The sequence below is a fragment of the Musca autumnalis genome, unplaced genomic scaffold (assembly GCF_047663935.1).
Source record: "Musca autumnalis isolate F117 unplaced genomic scaffold, ASM4766393v1 scaffold_3, whole genome shotgun sequence".
Classification (NCBI taxonomy): domain Eukaryota; kingdom Metazoa; phylum Arthropoda; class Insecta; order Diptera; family Muscidae; genus Musca; species Musca autumnalis.
In genome coordinates, this window is record NW_027411866.1 from 41,065,595 (window position 1) to 41,086,533 (window position 20,939).

At 36.7% G+C, this 20,939-nt stretch overlaps 1 protein-coding gene across 2 annotated transcripts in view; it reads left to right on the forward strand.

Moving 5' to 3' along the window:
• Nucleotides 1-20,939, forward strand: part of LOC141397008 (uncharacterized) — a 224,807-nt gene that overhangs the window by 29,921 nt on the left and 173,947 nt on the right. Inside the window, exons 2-3 of one of the 2 annotated variants that reach the window (XM_073972778.1) lie at nucleotides 11,630-11,851; nucleotides 19,304-19,875. In XM_073972778.1, coding sequence (XP_073828879.1) covers nucleotides 19,679-19,875 — 197 coding nt within the window. In that variant the 5' untranslated portion in view covers nucleotides 11,630-11,851; nucleotides 19,304-19,678. The remainder of the gene's footprint in view (nucleotides 1-11,629; nucleotides 11,852-19,303; nucleotides 19,876-20,939) is intronic. The other variant, XM_073972777.1, reaches the window with a different exon arrangement.

Consider the following 20,939-nt stretch of genomic DNA (forward strand, 5'->3'; position numbering starts at 1 on the left):
CTTTAAAAACAAACACGCCAATTGTCCTTTTTGGTAACTCCTAAAAAACTTTAAAAACAACCACGCCTATTGTCTTCTTTGGTTGCCTCTAAAAATCTTTAAAAAATCCACGCCTATTGTCCTTTTTGCTAACTCCTAAAAATCTTTAAAAACAACCACGCCTATTGTCTTCTTTGGTTGCCTCTAAAAATCTTTAAAAAATCCACGCATATTGTCCTTTTTGCTAACTCCTAAAAATCTTTAAAAACAACCACGCCTATTGCCTTCTTTGGTTGCCTCTAAAAATCTTTAAAAACAACCACGCCTATTGCCTTCTTTGGTTGCCTCTAAAAATCTTTAAAAACAACCACGCCTATTGCCTTCTTTGGTTGCCTCTAAAAATCTTTAAAAACAACCACGCCTATTGTCTTCTTTGGTTGCCTCTAAAAATCTTTAAAAAATCCACGCCTATTGTCCTTTTTGCTAACTCCTAAAAATCTTTAAAAACAACCACGCCTATTGTCTTCTTTGGTTGCCTCTAAAAATCTTTAAAAAATCCACGCCTATTGTCCTTTTTGCTAACTCCTAAAAATCTTTAAAAACAACCACGCCTATTGTCCTTTTTGCTAACTCCTAAAAATCTTTAAAAACAACCACGCCTATTGTCTTCTTTGGTTGCCTCTAAAAATCTTTAAAAAATCCACGCCTATTGTCCTTTTTGGTAACTCCTAAAAATCTTTAAAAACAACCACGCCTATTGTCTTCTTTGGTTGCCTCTAAAAATCTTTAAAAACAACCACGCCTATTGTCTTCTTTGGTTGCCTCTAAAAATCTTTAAAAACAACCACGCCTATTGTCTTCTTTGGTTGCCTCTAAAAATCTTTAAAAACAACCACGCCTATTGTCTTCTTTGGTTGCCTCTAAAAATCTTTAAAAACAACCACGCCTATTGTCTTCTTTGGTTGCCTCTAAAAATCTTTAAAAACAACCACGCCTATTGTCTTCTTTGGTTGCCTCTAAAAATCTTTAAAAACAACCACGCCTATTGTCTTCTTTGGTTGCCTCTAAAAATCTTTAAAAAATCCACGCCTATTGTCTTCTTTGGTTGCCTCTAAAAATCTTTAAAAACAACCACGCCTATTGTCTTCTTTGGTTGCCTCTAAAAATCTTTAAAAACAACCACGCCTATTGTCTTCTTTGGTTGCCTCTAAAAATCTTTAAAAACAACCACGCCTATTGTCTTCTTTGGTTGCCTCTAAAAATCTTTAAAAACAACCACGCCTATTGTCTTCTTTGGTTGCCTCTAAAAATCTTTAAAAAATCCACGCCTATTGTCTTCTTTGGTTGCCTCTAAAAATCTTTAAAAACAACCACGCCTATTGTCTTCTTTGGTTGCCTCTAAAAATCTTTAAAAACAACCACGCCTATTGTCTTCTTTGGTTGCCTCTAAAAATCTTTAAAAACAACCACGCCTATTGTCTTCTTTGGTTGCCTCTAAAAATCTTTAAAAACAACCACGCCTATTGTCTTCTTTGGTTGCCTCTAAAAATCTTTAAAAAATCCACGCCTATTGTCTTCTTTGGTTGCCTCTAAAAATCTTTAAAAACAACCGCGCCTATTGTCTTCTTTGGTTGCCTCTAAAAATCTTTAAAAACAACCACGCCTATTGTCTTCTTTGGTTGCCTCTAAAAATCTTTAAAAACAACCACGCCTATTGTCTTCTTTGGTTGCCTCTAAAAATCTTTAAAAACAACCACGCCTATTGTCTTCTTTGGTTGCCTCTAAAAATCTTTAAAAAATCCACGCCTATTGTCTTCTTTGGTTGCCTCTAAAAATCTTTAAAAACAACCACGCCTATTGTCTTCTTTGGTTGCCTCTAAAAATCTTTAAAAACAACCACGCCTATTGTCTTCTTTGGTTGCCTCTAAAAATCTTTAAAAACAACCACGCCTATTGTCTTCTTTGGTTGCCTCTAAAAATCTTTAAAAACAACCACGCCTATTGTCTTCTTTGGTTGCCTCTAAAAATCTTTAAAAAATCCACGCCTATTGTCCTTTTTGCTAACTCCTAAAAATCTTTAAAAACAACCACGCCTTTTGTCTTCTTTGGTTTCCTCTAAAAATCTTTAAAAACAACCACGCCTATTGTCTTCTTTGGTTGCCTCTAAAAATCTTTAAAAACAACCACGCCTATTGTCTTCTTTGGTTGCCTCTAAAAATCTTTAAAAACAACCACGCCTATTGTCCTTTTTGGTAACTCACAAAAATCTTTAAAATATCCACGCCTATTGTCTTCTTTGGTTGCCCCCAAAAAAAACCTTTTCAGCTTCATACACAAGTATGAATGATCAACTGAGTCGAAGGCCTTAGAGTGATCAAGAAGGACGAGAAAACAAACATTATTATCATCAATTTTAGATCTTATCGACTAGGTAACTTCAACTAAAGCCGTAACACAACTATGATTGGCGCGAAACCCAGATTGTCTTTCAGAAAGCATAGATTCGCGATGAAGGTATTCGGTCATCTGCTTGTGTAAAATCTTCTCAAATACTTTTGAGAGGAAGCATAAAATATAAATCGGTCGATATTCACTATCAGATTTATGAATTAGGATTATTTTTGTGTGTTTCCAAATAGTTGTATATACACTTGACATTAAGATTGTATTAAAAATATGCGTAAAATACGGTAGGAGATAAGGCAGTAAAATTTTAATAAACTTTGGGTACATTGTATCGAGCCAACAGCATTTGACTTTACTGCCATAATACTTCTTGCAACTTCATCACTATATACGCATCTAAACTCAAAATTGCCATCAGAAAGCACCTTATCCGCATGAGGATTATTGTTATCTGTTTGTTCTGTTTTAGTAGAAGATTCAATCATATGATTGTCTAAGTCTGGATTATTCCCCCCATTGGCTTAACTTCATCACTGTCAGTGCGTTCTGTAAATATTTTTCTCTGCAAAGAGGAAAGTGATGAAGTTAAGCCAATGGGGGAATACTCCAGACTTAGACAATCATATGATTGAATCTTCAACTAAAACAGAACAAACAAGAGCGAAGGCATGCGCAAAACGGAATTTTGTAAATAAAATTCCAACAATATACTCACAGGTAACTGTGCTGATGTTATTTCAACTTAACAGAAATCGATGATTTCTTAGTTGAATCGTGCTGTCAGCTTGCAAATATTTTGTTTGGTGTTTTTTTTGGGAAAGCATCATTCTCATTAACATGAGAATACTCGATGCTTAAAGAGTTCAGGTTTTCACTCAAAAATCATCATTTCAAAAACTGAAAAGCCAATTGATAATTCCCTTCGCCGGGATGAAATCATGATATTGGTAGCGATCAGTAAATTTTGCAAGCTGTCAGTGCGTTTTGTTAACATTTTTCTCTGCAAAGAGGAAAGTGATGAAGTTAAGCCAATGGGGGAATACTCCAGACTTAGTCAATCAGATTATTATTATCATAAAATGTGAAGTCCGTATTTATATTGGGTGTATTGATAAAATATCTGTTTAATTAATATCCCCCTGAAAATGAGCAACCTGCTTGGACTTTCCAAATCCGATTTCTCCAATAAGTTTCCATTTGTTTTTGGAATCAATTGCAGAGCTAAATTTTGAAGAGAAGTAACGTATTTTTGAGTCATTTATGAGATTATTACCCTTGCTTCTTGCCGCGCCAAATTCTGCATGCAGTTCGGGTGTTTTGAAACGCTTCCAACTAGAGTATGCAATATCCTGATTCTGATATGGGCCTTAATATTGGAGTTGAACCAGAGCTATTGTTTGGTCTAGATGTTCTATTTTTTATTGAAAGCGTAGTATTGTAAATATGCACAGGATTATTTTGAAGAAAACTCAGTTGTTCATCAACTGAAATAAACGAGAAAATTTCGTTCCAATTTACGAGTCGGATCTTGTTATCTAGATCAGAAAAGTTCAAGCTTTTAAAATCCCTGTATGAAAGCGTCTCCTCATGCTCTAACACAACGAAATTGTATGCCAGATAGATCATATCATGTTTCGTAAAACATGGCGCTGATATTTGATCATATAGTAATACGCTCGAGGTATTATTTACGAAAAACAGATCTAGGAGAGTGTTAACTGTTGGAGTGAAATGGGTGGGGATCTTGTTATTAGTCTTGTGTAGACACAATGTTAGCATGTTGTAAATGTTAATTTACAAGGATATTAGAATTAAAGTCTCCATCATTTTATCCTAATGTTATATCTTCGAAAAGGTTACATATCTGGTTTAAATCAATACTGTTATTAGGCCGATAAATGAAGCCAATTAAAATTTTCTTAGCATTTGATGACATTTCAACGAACACATATTCGGTTTGGTCATTAGGATTAGATTTCAGTACAAATTTCGCTTTTAAAATATTCCTCGCATAGATGGCAACACCACCTCCACGACGTTTTCTATCAGATCTGAAGACTGTGTATCCGTCTAGATTGATCATGCCGGTTGGTGCAGCACAATGAAGCCATGTTTCTGACAAGCAAATTATATCAATACTGGAGCTATATATATATATTTGAACTCATCAACTTTGTTCACTAAACTTTGTGAGTTGAGATAGTGATAGTGCATTTGTATGTAACATGCATAAGGAAAAGAGATAGACCCATAGTTCTTTCTAGGGATATGCATAGAATCACTTTCTGAGTCGTCCGTCCGTTCGCAACGTACAGGTCGCATTTGTTGTCCGATTTGGCTGAAAATTATTTTTTTTAGCCGTCGGAAGAAAGCTATTGCTTTTGGTGAAACTCGGCTCAGATTTGGATATAGCTCCCATATATATTTTCGCCCGATTTGAGGTATTTGATGCACCAAACACGCTATATCTGTCCAATTTTGATGAAATTTGGAATTTATGACGCAATTAGGTCCATAAATAAATGTGCCAAACTACATCGACTGGTTAAACCATTACACAGTGGCCAATTTTACGAAAAACCTGGCCAAAACTCTAAAAATTAATGGATTTAGACCTAACCTTGGGTTTTTATGTTTTTCGGGTCGCTGGTTCCATTTTTCATAATTGTTAACCCTCAGACGGTCACTAAAGGGGACTTTTTGGCCCCTTCTAAAATGTGATCGTATCAGATCAAAATATTCTACAAATTTGTTCGCCATCAACTTTTACTATGGGTCCTAGTATACACCAAAACTCTATATCTTACCTAAACTGCAAAAATATGCAAACTTATAAACACATTTTAGGGTTAAGGGCGTACTTCATGTGAGTTTTGGCAGAATTGTCATACAAAGCATCCTTTTAGAAGAACGGCGTCAAAGACAAAAATGTTCTCCGCTAAGTTTCACTATAAGTTACCATAGAAATTATTTATATTTGCATTACATACCAAGGAAATATCGGTATCAATATTGCCAAAAAAAAAACGAAGAAACTGATATGGGGTTGCAAACTTCTACCATTTCTACAGTTTTGAAACTATTTGAGTAGAGATCACTTGGAATCCTTACACGTTAGGTGTATAATGTATTTGGCAACTTTGCTGACAAGAATATGAGGAATATTTTTCTTAAAAAAAATTAACACTCGTGCGAGTCATAAAGGGGTCTTTTTGGTCCGTTTTTCCATAAATATTTAAAATCTCCTACAAAATGTGATGGGATCAGATCAAAATATTCTAGAAATTTGTTCGCCATAAAAGTTTACTATAGGTCCTAGAATACATCAAAACTCTAAATTATACCCAAACGACAGAAAGTGACACTATACTATATTCTGACATTCTGGATCAAAGAACATATCTACAAAACAAAATGCAACGTGAAAACGAAAAGTGCAAATATGTTCAGGATGTTTCGATGAAAATTGGTAAAAAAATCTTCCCTTTTTATGAAATGATAAGATACACAGCCCAACTCCATCTTACTAATAACTTTTTTTTAATTTATTATGAAAATTTACCTTGAAAAAATCAACAAGTACGGACATCCATTTTTAAAAAACACGCACTTCATTGGCGATACTGAACATTGTAAATACGTTTCACATACCTTTCATTACAATTACAAGAAAATATTTAAAATCCGCTGTTTATTTGAGATATTTTCATAGTTTTATAAACAACTTAAAAATTGAGACAAAAAAAAAAACTTCCAAATAGGGTCACTTTGACCTGGTTTTATGTCCACTTAGTAAACAAAAAACGTATATATTTTTTCATAACCACACACTATTTAGTGTAAATATATGCATTTATTTAACCAATTTTTGGCCAGGTTTTTCTGAAAATTTACCACTGTGAATTACTTTGTTTTGTTAAAATTCGAAGTACATCATGAGTTACGTCTTCGGAAAGTCTTCCTGTATTAATTATTTGTGTCATAAAGACTAATGAGAAGGCTAGAAGAAGAAACAAGTAAAAAAGGTTTAAGTTCGGCCGGGCCGAACTTTTCATACCCTCCACCATAAAATATTCTGAACTATCATATATTGTACATAAAATATAATGTACATAAAATGCTTCATTCGGGAGACCCTTTTTATGGTGCCTATATCTAATTATGTATGTTGACAATTTTTGGTGGGCTAGAAATTGGGTGGTACCGTTATATAGGGGTTATAATAAGACATGGACCTATGTTGACAGTTTTTGATAGGAGCCTTTAATGTCAAATAACTCCTAATTCAGTTAAAATATGTAGTTAGAATCCTCAAAATACCGAAAATCGGTACATAACGTGGGAACTTCAAATGTCATTAACAGCTAGTTCGGAGGTATGGGGGTTATACGAAAATATGAACTTAAATGAACAATTTTTGTTGCAGAATTTTTGTTGGCTTTTAAATTTCAAATTACAGAAAGTTCGACCAAAAAATAAAGCTAAGGTACAGAAAATCGGGAGGTTTGTTTTGGGACTATACCAAAACATGGACCTACGTTCGGTTAAACATTTTAAATAAAATCCTCAAAGTACCAAAAATCGGGAAGTATCGTTATATTGGGGCTATGTTGAAATTGTTGATGCAGATGTGTGGTGACCACTACAACCTTCAAATGTCTAATTACAGTTAGTTCGGTTAAAAATTGTAGCTAAAATTACCAAATTACTGAAAATTGGGAGGTACCGTTATTTGGGAGCTATATCCGAACATGGATTTATGTTGACAATTTTTGATGGAGAGGTGTTGTGACCACTAAGAACTTCAAATGTCAAATCACTGCTAGTTCGGTTTATTATTACTGAAAATCGCGATGTACCGTTATATGTGGGCTTCATCAATACATCGACCTTTCTTGACAATTTTTGGTGGAGTGGTGTGGTGACCACTAAGAACTTCAAGTATCAAATGTTCAAATTACAGCTAATTCGGTTAAAACTTGTGGGTAAAAATCTCAAAATACCGAAAATCGGGAGGTACCGTTATATGGGGCTATACCAAAACATGTACCTATGTTCATAATTTTTTCGAATATAAGTTTTTTGGTCACTAAGAAACCTAAATATCAAATTATAGCTAATTGGGTCTAGAAATGTGACTTAAAACGTCAAAATACCTGAAATCGGGCGGTAACGTTATATGGGGGTTATACCAAAACGTGGACCAATATAGCCCATCATCGAACTTAACCTGACTGCAAACAAAAGACGCATTTGCCCAAAATTTCAGCGTCCTATCTCCATTTTTGTGGATGCTAGAGTGATTACCACAGACGGACGGAAGGAAGTGCTCAGATTGACTCAGAATTTTACCCTGATCAAGAATATATATACTTTATAGGGTCGCAAATGAGTATTTCAATGCGTTACAAACGGAAAAACAAACTTAATATACCCTCCATACTATGGTGGAGGGTATAAAAAGCGATCATCCATTGTTTTATACGGTGGCGATACAGTCAATGCATTGTCCCAATTTGAACTTCTATATCTCAATAACGGTAGAACCTACGAAACTATCATAAGGGCCAATCTTGTAGAGAATTTTCATAGCTAAAACATTTTTTTCAGTCTCATTTCGATAGGTCTTGCGGTTTCCAAGCAAAATCGTGAAAACCTAAAAAAAACCTAAAAATGTCAACATGAATCGCAATTTATTTAAAAAGCGCTCCGGCGATTTTTTTTTTTGATTTTTCTTATCTGTAGACATTGTAGTTTCAGAATCCGCAAAAACTACCCAGGTGTAAGCACCTTCCATTTAAAGTTGCTTCAAGAGCACCGTGATTATTTATATATACTTTATGATTATTTCAATGCATACCAAACGAAACAACGAACATAATGTATGTGTAAGTTAAGTACAACCGTATCTATGGGGGATCAGTAAGAAGTGGGACTGCCCTCAGATTCTCGGGTAGGTGAGAAAATTTACTCGGACATCATCGCAGATACAGCCGCTCGCTACATTTTCGCTGATCGAATACGAAGGATGAAAAGACTGGCAAAAGAGCATGATAAGCTTCGTCCTACAAACCCTGAAGATCTAAGAGAAAGGGAAATTACTCTTGAAGTCAACTGGCGACCATAAGCGGAAAAAGTGGCTGGACCACCTAAAGCAATGCAACAGCACAGGATTAAGTAAATTGTGGGCAACAAATTGGGAAAGAAGGATGAAAGAACGGCTGTTACTTCCAATGGCGTGGCCATAACATATCCAAAGAAGTGCATTTTACCCGCCAATTTATGTATCACCCCGAGATACCACCACAGATGCATATGTTATCCGAAACGCGAAATCATCCAAAGCGGTGGGACCTGAATCTCAGTGGTTATGCTTAAGCAACTGGATGAGCCCGTAGCTGAAAGTTGCAAAATGTACGAAAGCTGGCAGTTTGTTCCCGCTACTGAAGCCTGGCAATGATACTAGCAGAAGCGCATCGTACAAGTTGTCGCCATTTGCGAAGATTCTGGAGAATACTTCTCGCAATGTTAAGAAGAAGTTTCCCAGTGGCCCAACATCATTCTGAGGACTGAATCAGAACAGGTTGTGTTACCGAAAATTGAAGTCAAAGCGTCTGTCATCCCAAGCTATTCGAGAGCATAGAGAAGACTTCCTCTCAGACGTCTTTAAAACATTGGATAATCAGCCATATGTGTGGGTGCCAGACGTTTATGGAATTCAGAAATAATACGTCTACAGAAGTTCCCCAATTGTTTTACCTCTACGTATCTGAAGTTCCCCCATGTAATAATACCTTCCGATTTTAGGTATTTTAACGATCTAAACTACATTTTTTACTGAACTAACTTCTCCGCCATAAATTGTCAGAATAAGGTCATGTTTTGCTATAGCCCGCATATAACGACACCTCCCTATTTTAAAAGTTTTGAGCAATTTAGCGACATGTTTTGGGCGAACTGTCTGTAATTTAAATGATATTCCCAGGTGATACAAATCTTCTTCATTTGGAATATCCGCGGTCGAAAAACTTTTACACCTACAATTGTGGAGGGGAAAGGAACTTCGGCCGGCCGAACTTAAAGATTGCTTTCCTGTTACATATAAGACAATTTATTTTTCATACTAAATCCACCTGAAGCTCCCTCTATGACTATTATTCAAAATTAAAATTTTGTGATGGAAAATTTAACCTTTCACTCATTTTATACCTTATAAATATTTAAATATTTGTAATCACCCATGGTATAAGTAAAGAGGTAGATTTAAATGAAAAAAATCTATAGAACCCTTGTTTTTCTTGAATTCCTAAAACTTCAAAATACAAGCAACAAGTGGGTTTGTTTACAATGCATTTTTTGAGCATTTTATAAAAAACGCGAAAAATGAATGAAGAGTTAAGTTTTCTCCACATAATCGAGTTGTGAATATGATAAACTGATTGTTTCAATGCAAATCTCTCCAATTTCTTCCATACAAATGGTCTAAAAACAATTTTAAAAATCATTGAATTCGATTGCTTTTAAAATTGTTTGGCATATTATTCAAACACCACACACACATACGCAGTTTGTTTATATTGTTGTGAAGTTTTAGGCATACTCGAATGAAAAAATTTAAATTGACATAAAGCTTTGGCTAACCTTTCTTATTAAACCATGTAATCACCTAACAACTACGGTAACCTACATTCGTTGTTGAAAAATGAATACCTTACTACTTGTTGTTAACCACCTTTCCCCTAAATTCTGTGGTGGACAAGAAAAAAGACTCTGTATTTACAAAAAGTACTCAAACATTCAGTGTCCAATATCATCTCTTGACATCTTTCACAGTAACCTGTCGTTGGTAACACGAGACCAGAATAGAGACATTGGCTCCTGTGTGCTTACACAGTTCCCCTACTATGGCCTTGTTTTCCTCTGGCAAACATTTATTAATTGCGTTAATAGTTCGAGCGGGAAGGAGGAGATGGGCATCCATAAACGACATAATGTTATGTGATACACGATGGTGTGCGGTGTTATGTCTTGCGGATTCAATAAGTATGTGCCTTGTAATTTATCCGTTGTTTGTGGAAATTTTAGACGGCCAGATTAACGACAACAACAACAACACCAATAGCAACATCTATTTAAAGCTGTTGGTAATTTGAGGTTATGTTTAATGCTGCAGAGGCAATGACAATGTCATTGCAAGTCTTTATTTAATGGAAAAATAATTCAGGTAAAATGTTTTCAAGGAAATAATGGCGAAGATAATGATAGTATTATCATTTGAAATTGAAATTTTATTCATATGAGAGGAAATTTATTAAATATAATGTTGATATACGCTAAATTAAGAAAATGATATCCTATCAATATCGCGCCTGAAGCTGAACCAGAAGCAAAACTGTCCGTCTGTCTATCTAGCGGATGGATGGCAGGTGCGCACGATAACTCTCGAAGCGAGTGAACGATTTAGTCCAAACTTTGTACATTTTTATTATTCTTCCAAACTTATATCAAAATCGATGATGGACTATATCGGACCACTTATTTGTGTACTTACATATGTACCTTCCCCACAAAAATTAAAACAAGTATAAAATCGTTATGTTCGGCCTCCACCATAAAATTTTCTGAACTAAAAAGGAATAATTATTTTGTGACCCCGGATACACCAAACTCTTAAATAAGGTTAGCAAATGCTATACCAAACACGGTGCGCCTTAACTACCTTTAAATGAACGTTGGTTACACCTGGGAAATTTTTGAGGATTCTGAAACTACAATGTTCATAGATGAGAAAAATTAAGAAACGAAAGAATCGCCGGAGGGATTTTTAAATAAATGGAGGTAAAAGTTCAGATTTTTAGGGATTTTTTTTAGGTTTTCATGAAAGAGTTAATGTTTAACCTCTTGAACAATAAGAAGTCCCACTTTTAATTACACCAGGGAGACCTTTTCTAAAAATTTCGGTAGTTGCTCTTTTGAAAGTTTGAATCGAATATTTCTGGAGAAATTTTCATCTTTGCTTTCTTAAGATTTTTGTCGCCTTTTGGATCTTTACAGCTAAAAAACGTCATCTTGTGGTACTTTTATAGCATTTCTTAAAATAAGGGACGAAAGGACATTGAATGAAACGAGTTAGAAGGTCGAAATGCTCTACGAAAATAATCCTCATTCGATTTGACTCGATTTGACATGTCATCTCATAAATAAGCTAAAACAACGGCTAACAAAGATATATCGCTATTTTCAGATGCCTCAGAGGGTCTTCAGCAGAGACTTCATCACGCCATAACTCGGATGTTTGACTCACGGCGTATCTGTCCTACGGGATTCTTAATATACTCACCAAGGGCTTTCATCCCCAAAAGGAATTACCTCTGCCCCAGATTTTCACCTCCATTTTGTGCCAGTGAGATAGAGATAATTACCAAAAGCTCCAGTAAACCGTAGTAGAAAAGCAGGAAGTTATTAGGTAATGTATGACTTAGTTTCTTAGCATTGTGTTAGAGGTCTCCGTTACCACTTCTCATAGATTATGTATGTATGGATATCAGGTTCCGTCGTATTTTGACTTGGAAATTTATATTTATTTAGGTTTTTAAATCTTATATATATATAAAAGCAAAAAGTGTTAGTTACTACGCTTATAACTCAAGAACCGCTGATCTGATTTTGACAATTCGCACCAATTCGGAATGGTCTAATGGCCATTTATTTTCAAGCGTATTTTTAAAAAATTAACAGCGAAAAATAAATGGTTTTCACAGTTTTGAGGAAAAAAGTACAAAATCCTCAAAATTGGTGGGTTATTTAAAAAATTAAGAGCTCGGATTTAATTTCATTGAAAGTTATGTTGTGGCATATACTTTTAAACTGCATACTTTTTAACCGTAAGTAAAAACAGCTTCGAAATACCAACTTCCGATGTATGTCGTATACAATTTGAGCTGTACCAAATATACATTGATACTGTCTAGGACTGACCGGAAGAGGTGTGCAAGTTACTTCAATCGACTGTTTGTCGACCACCGCGAGAGTGACAGGGCGAAGAGAAGAGTGTTACGTCGCATTAGATCTCTTCCTGCCGAGGATGAACCACCACAGTTTACAATGGATGATGTTGCGAATACCATCACTAAATCATCCAAAGCGCTGGGCCCTGACAGAATTTCCATGGTAATGTTGAAATAGCTGGATGAGCCGGCAGTGGAGTATCTCACTAAAGTTCTCAACCTATCGCTAGCCACCCTTACTGTTCCCGAAGTCTGGAAAATGGGCAGGGTGGTCCCGCTACTGAAGCCAGGCAAGGATGCCAGCAAAGGTGAATCGTACAGGCCGATTTCGACTCTTGAGGCTTTAGTCCTCCCCAGTATTAGAAATAGCTATCAAGTTGCCGATCATCAGCATGGATTCCGTAAGCTGCACAGCACGACAACAGCGCTGCACGCCACCTCCACACATATTTGTCGAGGACTCAACCAGGAACGGCCGTGTGATAGAACAGTGATGGTGGCGCTTGACTTATGAAAACCTTTGATACTGTCAAGCACTCATCGAGCAGACAACCCTCCGGCCAAGTCTGAAACGTTGGATAATCAACTATATGTGTGGTCGCCAGTCGTATGTGGAATTCAGGAACAAGAAATCCAAGCCCCGTAGAGTGAAACAGGGAGTTCCCCAAGGAGGGTGATATCTCCGGAACTGTTTAACCTCTACCTTTCCTGTATTTCGCCCCCCCAGACGGCAATGAGATCGTAACGTATGCGGATGATTGTACGATCCTGGCGTCAGGTACCTACCCTGATGACATCTGTAAGAGACAGAACTCCTATTTAACCGATCTTACCACCTTTTTCCACGCGAGGAATATGCAGATATCCGCCACTAAATCGACGGCCACTCTGTTCCCCACATGGACGGCACAGTATAGAAGAGAGTTGAATATCAGGGTCGATGGTAATAGAATTCCGACCACAAACTGCCCCAAAATTCTAGGGGTCACATTCGACACCACCTTCACGTCGTTCGCGCATGCCACAGCTATCTGCGATAAACTGAAATGTAGGAACATTTTCCTCAAGTCCCTAGCCGGCAGCACTTGGGGTGCAGATAAAGAAACCTTGTTGACCACGTATAAAGCGATAGGTCGGTCTGTGGTAAGCTATGCGGCGCCAGTTTGGTCCCCTAATTTATGTGACACGCAGTGGGATAAGATTCAAATTTGTCAGAACGCCGCCCTGAGGACAGCAACTGGGTGCCTCCTCAAATCTACAGTGGAGCATCTACATGAGGAGGCAAAGATTCTTCCAGTACGACGACATAATGAGATGCTTGCTCGGGTGTTACCGTGAGGGCCATCCCAATCACCATCTGCTGGCCACCGATACACGCAGGCACATCAAGAAGGATATTCATGCTTTAGAGACGACGGTCCAACAATATAGGAGAAAACCTCTAGATCAACAGGTATATCAGGCAGGTTTGAACAGCACTCACACGGACACAGTTGCTAAGACCATAAGCAATTATTGTGTGAATGCAGTCATCGGAGCACATCCCCCATCTATCGCAGCTGAAGAGCTTCAGCTGCCACGACAAACGCTCAGGATATTGCAGTTGCCTAAATTCCTATTGGGCGGGAATCGATCGCGCCGTGCAAGAGATCTGCCCAGTATGCGGCATGGGCCCGCACGATACTAAGCACCTATTCAACTGCACCGCCAATGCTACTCATCTGACTCCAGTGGATCTGTGGTTACATCTTATCGAAGTAGCCAACTTCCTGGAACTGGAGATAGACCCAGAGCCAGATTGAACAGGAGAACGAACATACAAACATAATAATAAAACACTGTTACAACAACAACAAAGTCCTGTCATGATACTAAAAAATGAGGTCCCCCACCGAAAAGGGGTATGAATTCAATCAGTTTAGTTCCCGCAGAGCTGGAAGGCAGCTGCAAATGGTCAAATACATACATATGTACGTATATCGAAAAAGTATGATATTCAAAATTGGAAAGAAAGAAGTAAGAAATAATCAGTCAGAAATAAGTAATAATAAGATATACCTTCAAACTCTTACCAAAAACACAAAAGAAGCAAACAAATTTAAACAGCGATTTTAAACCAAGTTTGAAAAAAAATGTTGAGTTATCCTTCACACTAGCTTCACACTTGTTGAGCTCTTGGGTCATTATCTCAGGAATTATGGACTTACTCCGGAAAAAATTGCACCGCTTAAAAGGAACTGCGAAAACAACCTTCTGCAAAAAATTTCAAATAGATACGAGACTAATCCTCAAGTCTACTTTTCCCATTTAGATGATGCCGTCAGGGTTTCTTGGAGTCTTTAGGCCATTATATCAGGAAGTTTGGACGTGCCCCCGAAAAAAAAATTGTACCGATGTAAAGAAGGCCGCAAAGACAATCTGCTGAAAAATTCAAAATCATCTGAGAGGAGCTCCTAAACTTCACATGTTCCGAATTTTGTGTGGTAGATACCCGAAGGAGTAAACTGATATAGTCCATATTCGAACCCGATCTATATCTGGAATGAGTTGTACGATGTGCAAAGTTTGGACCAATCGATTGTCCCCTTCGAAAGTTTTCGTTCATCTAATTTTACAGAAAAACTTCGAACGTTTGTGGGCCGATATGGGCCATTTTCGAACTTAAACTTGGGCAAAATATTACGAAGTTCAAAATTTTGTTGGAATCAGTTGATACGTTCGAGAGTTATCGTGCGCAACAGGCAGACAGACTTGCCCCAGAAAAAATTGTACCGCCGTAAAGGGTGTCGCAAGGACAATCTGAAAAAAATTCAAAATCATCCGAGAGGTGCTCCTTAAAATCGCTTATTCCGAATTTTGTGTAGTGGTTACCCGAAGGAGTAAACTGATATAGTCCATATTCGAACCCGATCTAAATCTGGAAGGAGTAATACGATCTGCAAAGTTTGGACAAAATCGATTGGTCCCTTCAAAAGTTTTCGTTCACACCATTTTACAGAAAAACTTTAAACGTTTGTGGACCGATATGGGCCATTTTCGAACTTAAATTAAGCTTGGGCAAAATATTGCGAAGTTCAAAATTTGGTTCGAATCGGTTGATCCGTTCGAGAGTTATCGTGCGCACCAACCAGACGGACGGACGGGGCTAAATCGACTCCAAATTGCCTGAAACGATCTTCGTCAATACATTCTTGGGGTCTAAAGCTATTATTTCGGTGAGGCACATTTAGCCCAAAGTCTGAGGGTATAAAAAGCAAGAAATCGGCGGTACTGAAAATTTTTGGTCGAATTATGTGACAAATTCTCCGTATCGGGCGACATATTAATTACTGATGTTAATGTGACTATGTTATTTACAATGCTGCGAGTCAGAAGTTTTTACCTTTATGTAACATGACCTGGGAATTAAATACAGCTTGACCAAGTAATCGCATAAGACCAGTCACGTGTTAGTGTGACAAGACTTCAAGAATCCAAAGCACACAAAGAACGACAACTGTTAGAATAGCTCTGCTAACAAGAAGAAATGTATCAAGTACTGGATTGTGCAGTCTCAGTGAAAATACAAATACCGCAGTTGTACGTGTTACCAGAGCCATTGCGTCTAATTCAGAGATAAACAAGAAGAGCGCGCGCTTCTAATTTAAATAACGATTTTGCATACAAATGCACTCTCCGTGTTCACCTCTGATCTGATTCCGAACTTGCAATGCAAGTAGAATTCGGGAGATAACTTAAAAAAGAGAAGTCAGAAAGAAAAGCAGACGAAAATGGTTTCTTTTATCAAGTATCGGAGCAATGGGATCCCTCTGCTCGAAATAGGTTAATTATAGCCTCAGCCTTTAGGCTAAAGAGGGTATTTACACTTTGATACGACCAAAAATGTGCCTCATCGAAATAATGGTTTTAGACCCCAAGTATGTTTGTACGATATCCGTTTCAGACAATTTTGAGTAGATCTAGCAATGTCCGTCCGTCTGTCTGTCTGTCTGTCTGTCTGTCTGGCTAGCTGGTGCGCACGATAACTCTCGAACGGATCAATCGATTCGGTTCAAATTTTGGGTATCGAAATATTGTCCAGATTCGATTTAAGTTCGAAGATGGGCCATATAGGTCTACTCCTTCAGGTACCTCCCCCACAAATGTTCAAAAATTGTCGCAAAACTTATGCGCACTATAACTCTTGTAGGCAATAACCGATTTGGTCCATACTTTGCACATCGTGTAATTTCTACCAAACTTAGATGAGGTTCCAATATGGACTCAATCGGTCCACTCCTTCGGGACCTCCCACACAAAATTTCGGAAAAGTTCAGTTTAGGACCTGGTCCCGAATCGCTTTGATTTTTGTTTACGCAAGTTGTATTCGCTGTCCTCTATATGACGCTGTAAGTTTCATTAGGTGCAAGTCCATACTTCCTGAGAAAAAAGCCTGAAAGTTACAAAAAACCTTATGACACCGTGTGTAGTGGTTGGAGCGCAAGATAACTCTCGAACGGATCTGCCGATTCGGTCCAAAATTTGGCCTTCGTAATATTGTTTCCAAACTTAGTTTAAGTTCGTAGATAAGCCATATCAGTCCACTTCTTCAGGTACCTACCCCACAAAAGTTCAAAAATGTTCGGAAAAAATTGTGCGCACGATAACTCTTGATGGGAGTGACCGATTTGGTCCATACTTTACACATTCTCATAATATCTACAAGATATAGATCAGGTTCGAATATGGACTATATTTGTCCACTCCATCCCGTACCTCCCACACAAAATTTTGGATAAGTTCACTTTAAGACCTGCTATTGAATCACTTTGATTTCTGTTGAAGCAACTTACATTCGCTGCCTCAATTACGATGGTAAAAGTTGTTTCAAGGGCAAGTCCATACTTCTTGAGAAAACAGCCCGAAGGGTGTAAAAACCCCCTATGTCACCCCCATCGTCTATGTCGGTCCATTCCTTTAAGTACCTTTTCCGCAAAATTTTTGGACTTTAATACTAATATATATAAATTTGTTATCTAATTTTTTAAGGAAATAGTATACATTGATATACGGTTAATTTGAAACTCATAGTGAAATTTTGTGTAGAATTTTTCATCCTTTGACGCTTTTCACCTATAACCAAGTTTCATATTACTTCCATGTACCAACTCGAAAAAAGAAGGACAAATTTTTCACCAAAAAAATTGGGAAATATTTTCATGTTTTTTCAGCAAAATTGATACTGATATTTTCATGCTATAAAATGTAAATAGACATTTCATTTCTTTGGTGACCCATAGTGAAATTTAACGAAGAATAGTTTTGTCTCTGACATCATCTCTCTAAAATGATATTTTGTGGGACAATTTGAATAAACTCAGGGGAAGTTCGACTTTAACCCTAAAACGTGTTTTTCATTTTTAAAGATTCCTGGCGACAAGAGTTACAGAGTCCCGACTTACAGTTGCCCAATTGTCAGTTTATGGGACAGAGATTCGAGGTAAGTAGAAACACTTTGCCTCTCAGTACCCTCTCTCTTCGACAAACTGACAATTACACTGTGCAACACTGAAAATGCAAACAACTTATAATGAGCATTTTCTGAAAGTACATATTAAGACTACTAAAACCCTAGTTGGGTGTTGCGTTGTTAGATCGGGATAGAATTTTACATCCTCATCTAAACCGGGCTAAAACGACCCCTTTTTCCATTACTCGAGGCTTTATCTAAAAAAATAATAAGAATTTTGCTTTGTGGTCTTTAGCAATATTCTAGCTCTAAAGTAGTAGAACTTAAGTGTCGAACAGATGAACTAGGAAAATCTGCATCTAGCCGTTGAAAATTGATAAAATATATGAATGTCTACATAATTTCTGGAAATCTGTTCAGTAACAGCTAAACTATTGAGAGTCGAACCAAGTAACCTTTCGCAAAAATGTTCCAAATAATGTGCTCAACATTTCTTCAGAACATTCTGAAACTCTAAAAGAGGCATCTTACAAGAATGGAATATTCTTAAGACTTTTGAATAACATTCCAGCGGCTAATTTTTCCACAGATAAGTCAACGAATAATGTAACAGTTTTGGAGATATGGTACGAAATATACAGATATTCAGATATATCATGCATTTTGAGACAAAAACTGCAGTTTTTCGAGTTGATTATTTCTCTAAATATGTTCGTCGTGCTTTTATCTACACGTTTGCTTCAGAGGTTTAAACAAAATTCGAATTGGTTTCAGAGATATTGCCTCAATTTGCTGTAAAAAGTTAATATTTAGCCATGTTTAGACGAGGCCGTAAAATCTAAACCCGATCTAACAACACAAAACCCAAATATGGTTTTCGTCAACTGGTCTGTACTTTCATAAAATCCACATTAGAAATTGTTTGCACACAATTACCTCGAACATGTTGCACAGTGTTATCGAAATTACAATTGCCTTAAGTGCATCTGCTTCTATGATCTTTTAAAAATATTTCAAAACAAAGAAACATTTGGAAATGAAGATGATAGCAATAATAGTATTAGCAATAATAGTATTATAGGTTTGAGCCAAAGTCATCAACTTCAGTTCCTAACAGACTGCGAGATGAAGTTTGCCGGGTGCCCAAGTAACTTGTAAATTTAACCTGTTGATTAAATTATAAGAACAGCGATAATTGTGACTTATTGTATTTCCATTCCGCGACACACTATATTTCCTAAGTTAACGTTTGTTAAGGTAACTAAAATTTTCAATCTAATTAAAATGTTTTCTTTTTCACAACAATTTACATTGATAGTAGGGAACTTTTTGCAAAATATATTTCATGCATCTTCAACCCAAATTTGTTTCATTAATAATCGTCTGACGTCATTTATAAAAAGGTCAAGGAAACTTACAAAATGTTAATTAATGGTTGCTCTTTTCTTTTGTTTCTTTACAGCCAAAACTTTCAAGCACTTCCTTGAAGAAAAGTGAAGGTTTTTTGACTAAGCTATAAATAAAAAGGATTTCAGAAAAAGATTAAAATTTGTACAAAAGCAAAAACAAAACGTACTACAAATTTAACTTTCATAACTCCCACAATATAATAGAAGAAAAGGCGCATAAATAAAACTATTATCGACAACAAAAAAGAATAAAACGTGTTTAAGAAAAATAACACTTTTTACAAAGCATTCTAAAATTACTTTCTTATCGGCATTCAAAACATCAATCATCGTGGTCGTCGACATTGCCCAAGTGCTGCAAATCTTCAACAAATTACTCTTTTGTCCCGGTCATAGTAAGGCATAAGCATCCCCACTCCAACGTCAATATGACTGAGAATAAAGACAAACTCGGTGACAAGGATAAAGAGAAGAAGGATGAAGTTGAATTGTCAAAAGACCATCATTGCAAGGATAAGGATCAACAAGCAACAGTAGCAGTCACCAAGGAGCCCAACTCGTCCCATCACACAAACCAGTTGCACCCACCAACGACAACACAAGGACAACAGCCAGCGGCAGACCGGTAAGTCTTTTCTTGCACTGGATGAATAAATAATTCTTTTGTACAGCTTTCTATTTACCTTTCTTAAGAAACCTGGAAAAAAAATAACGTTGAGCGAGCAATGAACAAATTGTAAAAACTGAAGTGGATGAATGAATAAATGTGTGTATGTCTATGTGCACGAAAGAGAATGAGAATGATTTGCAGTACTTTTTAGGGAAGATTATAAAGTAATAAATAGAGCGACTAGAACAGTGTTTGAAAATTGAGTTAAATGAAGACGATTTGTTAGTGGATTAGGAATGAATTTGGATTATTTTGTAACAGAGCACAGATTAGGATTTTTGTAAAATATTTAGATATTTTAAAAAAGTGTATTATTTATTTTAAGGATGATAATAAAGTTAGGTAGTTTTATGATGCTGAAAAATTATAGTAGAAACGAGGTTTTGGAACAAGTCTCGCTTAAGAGGGCACCTCTCCGATTGGGCTGAAATTTACCACTGGTAGTCCTTGGGACCCTGATCACGACTATATATATCTTTTCCGGGGGAAGTCCATACTTCCCGAGATATGGGTCTTGACATTTCGGGGAAGTCCTACTTTAACACCATTACTTTATTTATGGGCACCTCTCGGATCGGACTGAAATTTTCACCATAGGTAGTCCTTGGGAACTTGATCATATCTCGGGAAGTATGTACTTCCGGGGGAAGTACATACTTCCCGAGATATGGGTCCTGACATTTTACTAGTTTTACTTGGGCAATATGGGTATCATTTTAAAGCTGGTGGTGAGTACTTTTCTTTGCTGTTGCGACTTTTGCTTCAGAGTCCATACTTCTCGAGATATGGGTCTTGACTTTGTTAGTCTTATCACCATTATTAACCTATGCAATATGGGCATCGTTTCAAAGCTCATGAATATTGCTTCCTAATGCCGTTAATAATTTGAAACAGTAATTTAATTTTGTAATGATAATCTATTAATTTATTATATGTCAATTTGTTTTCTTATAATAATGCAAAGCATCATTTCAAACATAAAAACAAACAATTTATGTATACATATGTATATGTAAACC